Source organism: Syngnathus acus, chromosome 10, assembly GCF_901709675.1.
Source record: "Syngnathus acus chromosome 10, fSynAcu1.2, whole genome shotgun sequence".
Taxonomy (NCBI): Eukaryota; Metazoa; Chordata; class Actinopteri; order Syngnathiformes; family Syngnathidae; genus Syngnathus; species Syngnathus acus.
This window is the reverse complement of record NC_051095.1, coordinates 3,070,423-3,077,254: the sequence shown is the minus strand read 5'-3', so window position 1 is coordinate 3,077,254 and position 6,832 is coordinate 3,070,423. Positions and strand designations below refer to the sequence as shown.

General features: G+C 41.2%; 2 protein-coding genes across 3 annotated transcripts; one reads left to right on the top strand and one right to left on the bottom strand.

The window, feature by feature from the left end:
* Window positions 1–1,798: 1,798 nt before the first annotated feature.
* Window positions 1,799–5,331, bottom strand: batf2 (basic leucine zipper ATF-like transcription factor 2). Of its 2 annotated transcripts, none has more exons than XM_037260451.1 (3): window positions 4,581–5,331; window positions 3,888–3,998; window positions 1,799–2,738 (listed from the first exon to the last, which is right to left on the bottom strand). In XM_037260451.1, exons 1-3 carry the CDS (start codon window positions 4,611–4,613, stop codon window positions 2,112–2,114), a joined length of 771 nt encoding a protein of 256 aa, XP_037116346.1. In that variant the 5' UTR covers window positions 4,614–5,331; the 3' UTR covers window positions 1,799–2,111. The 2 variants fall into 2 exon arrangements, with proteins under 2 accessions (XP_037116346.1, XP_037116344.1); XM_037260449.1 differs by having other exon boundaries at window positions 4,585–5,331.
* Window positions 5,332–5,411: 80 nt separating this feature from the next.
* Window positions 5,412–6,678, top strand: arl2 (ADP-ribosylation factor-like 2). Its single transcript, XM_037260489.1, has 5 exons — window positions 5,412–5,618; window positions 5,740–5,850; window positions 5,976–6,138; window positions 6,199–6,279; window positions 6,339–6,678. Exons 1-5 carry the CDS (start codon window positions 5,554–5,556, stop codon window positions 6,471–6,473), a joined length of 555 nt encoding a protein of 184 aa, XP_037116384.1. The 5' UTR covers window positions 5,412–5,553; the 3' UTR covers window positions 6,474–6,678.
* Window positions 6,679–6,832: the final 154 nt, after the last annotated feature.

Below are 6,832 nucleotides of genomic sequence, written 5' to 3'. Positions count from 1 at the left end.
TTACCTCTCAGCCCGGCGATGACGTCACTCGGTCCTACAGTATGTTATTAACTGTGTGTGGGGATGGCTCGACTGTCTTGTGTGCATGGACCATGAGTTCGACTCCCGCATATGACTGTGCGTGTGTGTGCGTGCGCGGGCGCGTCTTAAAATATATTCATATATATATATATATATATATATAAACCACTCGTTGAAACAGCGCCGCCCACTGGTGGGCTGCGTAACTACAACGTAAATTAAAGTTTGGTTTTCCGTGAAATCACGTGATCGTCGAGGGCTTTTATCATTGAAAATATCCATAAACCCAGTTTGATTGCTGAACGTAGGTCAACTTTGCCGCCATATTGCATGTGGAAAAGTGGAGCGCTGGGTGAAAGATTCAACTTTGGCCAGTTTTGTTTACCAAAAAAAAAAAAGGATGTGTAATATAAAAGAAAGAAACGTGCCCTTTGAAGATCTTATATTTGTATTCAGGTACCTGCGTTTAAGTTAGATTTTTAGTTCGATTTTATTTTAATTTTTACCACACAATGCAGTACGTACACTTGTACCTTGTTGTATAAATGTTGTTATAATAATAAGAGTTCTAAAAACATATTTCCTGAATGTATACTTTAGCTACATCTACATGTTACCCACAACACACACACATTTATATTTATATAGATTTTCTGTATGTCATTTATACTATTAATATAGTATTTAGATGTTTGAAACTATTAGTTAATGAACTAAGGATAAGTTTTATTATACATTTATTGATACACAAATTTTTTTGTATGTATTTATGTTAAAATTGACAGGGTTAGGGTTTCAAAGTAATGTTTCAAACTAGGGTTAGGATTTTAAACCAGGGTTTCAAACTAACTTTAAACCCTACTTTGAAACCCTGACCCTAGTATGAAACCTTCATTTGAAACCCAAACCCTAATATGAAACCCTACTTTGAAACCCTAATCCTAGTTTTAAAACCTACTTTGAAACCCTAAACTTAGTTTTAAACCCTACTTTAAAACCCTAACCCTAGTTTTAAACCCGAGCTTTAAACCTTACTTTGAAACCGTGTCCTTAGTATGAAACCCTACTTTGAAAACCTAAATCTAATTTGAAACCCTAGTTTAAAACCGTAACCTTAGTTAGAAACCATAGTTGAAAACCCTAACCCTAGTTTGAAACCGTACTTAACGAACTTGTTCAGTTCTTAGTTCAGAGACAAATCCGCAAAGCAACTAAGTCATCATGACATCACAAATGACAAAAACATCACCTTGTTCCTATTTTTTGATTGATAAAATGACCATGTACAGGACAGTTTTTTGTTAGTTAGAAAAATAAAATTACCACGTTTTGTAATGATGTACAATGAACGTGCATCCTAAGACAGAACCACTTGTGACCACAAGATGGCGTCAGTCTGCGTCTCAAACTGGAGGGCGGTATCGAATTCATTGATCACATACAATAAAAATCTCTAAAGCAATGAAATGCCAATTACTTTTTTTGTATTGTTCCCAGCATATTTCAAAAAGACCTCTGCCACAAAATAAATAAATCTAATGAAAACCCCAATTTTAAACTCTAAATGTAAATTAAAACGCGACTTTGAAAGCTTGAATTTAAAACTCCAACCCTCGTCTGAAAATCTCATTTGAAACCATAAGCCCATTTTAAAACCCCACTTTGAAACCCTAATTGTAGTCTGAAACCCTAAGCCTACTATAAAACCCGACTCAGAAACTAGTTTGAAAATCCTCACTTATCTCTGACCTTTAAAAATGAAGCATCAGAAATCTAATATTTCTAATCAAGCCATTTTTATTACTCTTCATTTAGTTAGTTCACAATAGCTGCTTTGCGAAAATTGCACCAAAAAATAACTGTGAAATCAGTGGATCAGTTGACAGCCAATGTTACTCATTGAGATTAAATAAATAAATATGCAAATGAACATAGAATGTGTCCCCTGCCCCCCCCCCCCTCTTGAAAAAAGGAAATAACACAAGAGAACACAAGTGAAAGTAAAGAGGGCCCCATGTCATAATCCTGTAGTTTCCACGGGTACTTAGGCCAAACAAAAGACCACCACGACCTTTTTTTTTTGGTTGAACTTAAAGAGTGGTGGAATTATTGTCCGCATTCAGAATCCAATCATTTTCCTCCAGGAAGGAAGATAGCGACAGCTCTTCCGGGTACGGCTCCACCAAAGGTGTGTTTAAAGGGAAAAATCCGTCTGGAGTGTTGGGCGGAACGGGAATCGAACACGGCAGGGACCTGAGTGTTGGCGTTATCTGACTCGGCTTTAAGGTCCCATCGCCGTTGGTCTGCGCCGATATTAAAGCGTTCTTGTATTTATGCGGGTCGAGCGGCGGCGCTCCTGGATCTTCAACGGGGAACATTTCAGATGTGACTGAGAGGATGTCTTCGGGGTGAAGCGTGGAGAAGGTGGACGAGGGCAATTCTATGTGGGCGTCATTGCTAAACAGCGAATGAGGAGCATGTGTAAACAGGGAGGAAGGGACTAAATCAGATGAGGGCATTGGATGAGGGTTTTCACCAAGCTCCGCTTTGGAGGTGACAGACGTGGAAGTCTGGAGGGCGTCCACCTGCACGGAACCTCGGAGGACACAAAAGGGCCGGTGGCGCTCCAGGGCGCTGTTGTAGTGACGGATCTCTTTTTTTAACGCTTTGATTTCCTTTTCCAGGGCGGAATTCGAAGCTTCCAGAGTCAGGAGCTCCTAAGGGAGGGGAGAAAAAACAACAACAATATTAAAAAAAAAAAAAAAAGATATTAAAAGTGAAGACAATTTGCAATTCTAGTAATGACACACGAATTTGATGCACAATTTGTCTTTGCGGGACACCTAAAATGATGTGGCGGGCCGTGTCTGGCCCCCGGGCCTTGAGTTTGACACTGATGTACGCCAAGCTTTAATATATAAATATTTGGTTGTTACTTAAAGTATTTGTGGGGATTACTACACTCTTACAAAAATGTCATATTGGGCTTTTGGGTGAAATTTAAGGATGAAACTACGCACCACAACGTTTGAATGTCAACTTCTCTAAGTCAGTGTTTCTCAACCACATTGGTGTGCCGTGAGAGATGTTCAGCTGTGCCGTGGGAAATTGTCTCATATCAATTACAGATCAGGAGAGCCAAACCACTGGTCACATGACCTGGTCAGTCACTTTCTAATGGCACATGCGTGGCTAATCGGCGAATCTTGAGATTTCATGTTGTGGAGCGTCGACACATATTCAGTTTAGATCTGTGCTGCTGGGTGCTTTTGATAATAGTGATGCTCTAATTACCTTAGTAGTTGGACTTTGATTTTATTGTGGCAATATTTATAGAACTAGTCTAAAACACAAAATCCGGTCATGTTGATTTTTATTACAATATTTATAGAACTGGTCTAAAATAGTAAACCTTTCATATTGATTCTTTTTAATTGTGATAGTGTGCCTCGAGATTTTTTTTTCCAATGAAAAGGTGTGAGGTGGATGAAAAAAGGTTGGGTGCTCTAAGTGGATGGATGATTGCACTACCCCGCACTTATAGGACATGTTCTTCTTTCTTTTCTTTGACTAAATAAGACAATGGTCATTTGTTCTTTTGACTACATCATCTGTGTGTTGAGAGAGAGAGAGAGAGACAGAGAGAGAGAGAGAGAGAGAGAGAGAGAGAGAGAGAGAGAGAGAGAGAGAGAGAGAGAGAGGGGAAGGAAGGGTGGTGCTATTTGAGAGGGACAGCCTTTCTTCTAAAGCATACGCTTTACAAGAAATGGCCTAGCTAGTCCCTACACCCCCCCCCCCCCCCCCCCACACACACACACTGCGGTGGACATATTGACAAGGCAAATCAAAAGCCAATTGCTTAAAACCTGGTGGAGTTCGTCCGCCCTTTCTGTTTGTTTTTGGCGGCTCTTCCGGGCAGCGTCTCGGTTCTTCAGCCGTCTCTTGGTGCCCCTCTTGGTGGCCACCGCCTCGCACTCCTGCCAACGAGATCGCAGCGCAGCCGCCAAAGGCCGGATTTGTCGAAAGCGAATAGTTTACATGGTGTTTTAAAAAGCATCTGTTCAATTTGGATTGGTTGAGGAGCTTCGTTTGGATAAAAGTAGTGCTTTGCTGCCTTACAGAAATGTGTTGAAGTCACTTGAGGAGTTTCACGAATTGAGTGCTTTGCTGCCATCTTGTGGCATTGGTAGGCAATTACAGGAGTCTCAATTGTTTGATTTTTTGATAAAACAAAATTTATTCTACAGACCAATCCAAAATATTAGGAACAGCTCAAAGCACTTTGCTCAATCAATACCAATCCAATATCGCTTGTACCCCAATTTGGAGTGCTAAATTGGCATGCATGTTTTTGGAATGTGGGAGGAAACAGGAGGAAATGTTTATATAGGTTCATATTTGTAGAAGGATGTGGAGAGAATTGGAAGTTCTCACATGACAACAGCTTGCTTAAGACGACCAACAAATCAGTTAAGTAGAAAGAAAAAACACTTAATTTGTCAAAAAGAATGAATGTGAATCCGTTCAATTCGTCTTATTAAAAAAAGAGGAGAACTTACAGACCCCGGTGTGCTCTCCTCTTTTGCGTCCATCAAGGGAGGGGGAACACCAATGACCCAGCCAGGTGCACTGACGTCCTGGTGCAGGCACCATCGAGTTGGACCTCAGGATCGAACGTTCAGCTTCTGACCATAGAACTCTCCAGTCTTGGACTGGAATCCCTTAGGGGGTCGCTGACTGGGTGACGCACCCAAAATCCGCTTTCACTTTCTCTTTATTTTAAACATAGAGGCGTTAAAGAATCGGCGTTAATCCGCCACTCCGAGCGGCTCCGCCCACTTGTTTTCCAAGGCGTAACGTTAACGTCACGCTTTCCGCTACTTGTAAAAGGACGCCAAATGCTCAGCTAAAAAGGAAACGACTGGGACGTGGGGACAGAAAAAGAAGCGTGTTGAGTCAACGTCATTATTTCCAATTTGTGTGTCGAATTAAGCCGAGCACGTCAGCACACTGTAGTTTTTTTAAACTCCCAAATAACAATAAGCAATAAAAAATAATCTATTTTTCATTAGAAACGCGACACATGCATTGCTGTGAGTATGTTTGATTTAATGACAGCGGAAAAAAATCCAAATAAAAAAACTTTTATTTGGAAAAAAAAAAAAGGTAATATTACTTAAGTTACCTAGCGTTGTAAGCGGTACCCTTTTTTTTAAGACAAATTTTCCCGATTCCAAACCCATTGTGAATGCAACTAAAGGAAGACAAAATTCCCAGTGTTACGAACGCAACATAAAATTCGTCGTTCACATTGGCCAACCTCAGTGGGTCAGCCGGAAAAGCTTTGACCAATGAACGTGCTCCAAGTGCCAATTTGACCAATAGACGTCGCGTAAGGGGCGGTTCCCTAGTCTACCACTTCCGCGTCTATGCGCGAGCAACTCAAAACATCACGCCTAAAAGAAAATAAGCGATTTCTAAAAAAACAAACAAAAATACTATCCAGAATCGGTCCAGCAGGACGGCATCGCGATGGGTTTGCTGACAATTCTGAAGAAGATGAAGCAGAAAGAGCGGGAGATGCGACTACTGATTCTGTATCCTGTTTGATGCTAACGTTTTCTTGTATCAACACGCGATGAAGCATTTGTGTTTAGGGCTGAATTAGCATTGCAATGTGGGATGAGTAGGTTCTCCTCCTTGACTTGGCTCGTGCAGAGGTCTCGACAACGCCGGAAAGACGACCGTCGTAAAAAGGTTGAATGGCGAGGACATCAGCACCATCCCACCTACGTTGGGCTTCAGGATCATCACGTTGGAGCACAGAGAGTAAGAAATCTGGATTAGAAAATCATCTAGGTCATGTCAATTCACAGACTGCATCAGATCATCTGTGGTGTTGTGTCAGTGACGTCAGAATGCCCCATTTAACATATTTCCTATTGTGGTTGTAGCTACAAATTGAACATTTGGGACGTCGGGGGACAGAAGTCGCTGCGCTCCTACTGGAGGAACTATTTTGAGCGCACCGATGGTCTCGTGTGGGTGGTGGACAGCGCGGACAGACAACGCATGGAGGACTGCAGGCAGGAGCTCCACAAGCTGCTGCTGGAGGAGGTAACACCTATATTGTGCTCAATTTCAATCTGTATTTGATTTGTCATTTGTGCTACGCAGAGGTTACTCGGCGCTACGTTGTTGGTGTTTGCAAATAAGCAAGATCTACCTGGTGCCTTGTCAGAAGAAGCAATTCAAGCGGTAAGCCTTATTTTTCCGCGATTCTGTAAAGAGGATGGATGCGATTGTTTTACTTTCAGACATTGGGCCTGGATGACATCAAGAACCATCACTGGTGCATTATGGCATGCAGCGCAGTGACGGGACAGAACCTTCTGGAAGGAATGGACTGGCTGTTGGAGGATATTTCTGCCAGACTTTTCAATGCTGACTGAAATGTTAATTTATTGAACTTTGAGGACAAGTTTCCTGTTTAATGACAATACTTTGTAATTTGTTTAGGCTGTAGTACTTTTCTTTCTTTAACAAGTAGACTGCAAAATTTGCTTTTAAGGGAAATTGAATATTCTGTCCAGTCTGTTCTACCCCCCCTGCCTGTCCATAAACATGACAAAGATTAAAACCGCATTTGTGGAAATACAGTGAATCAGTTAAATTCAATGACGTTGAATGAAGTCAATTTCAGCCATGTGACTAAATACATCTGAAAGGCAGTGATAGTACATGAATTAAGTTGATCAACTTTAGTAGATTCAACATTACGAAATATAAATTCTCAAATTTTTCATAATGC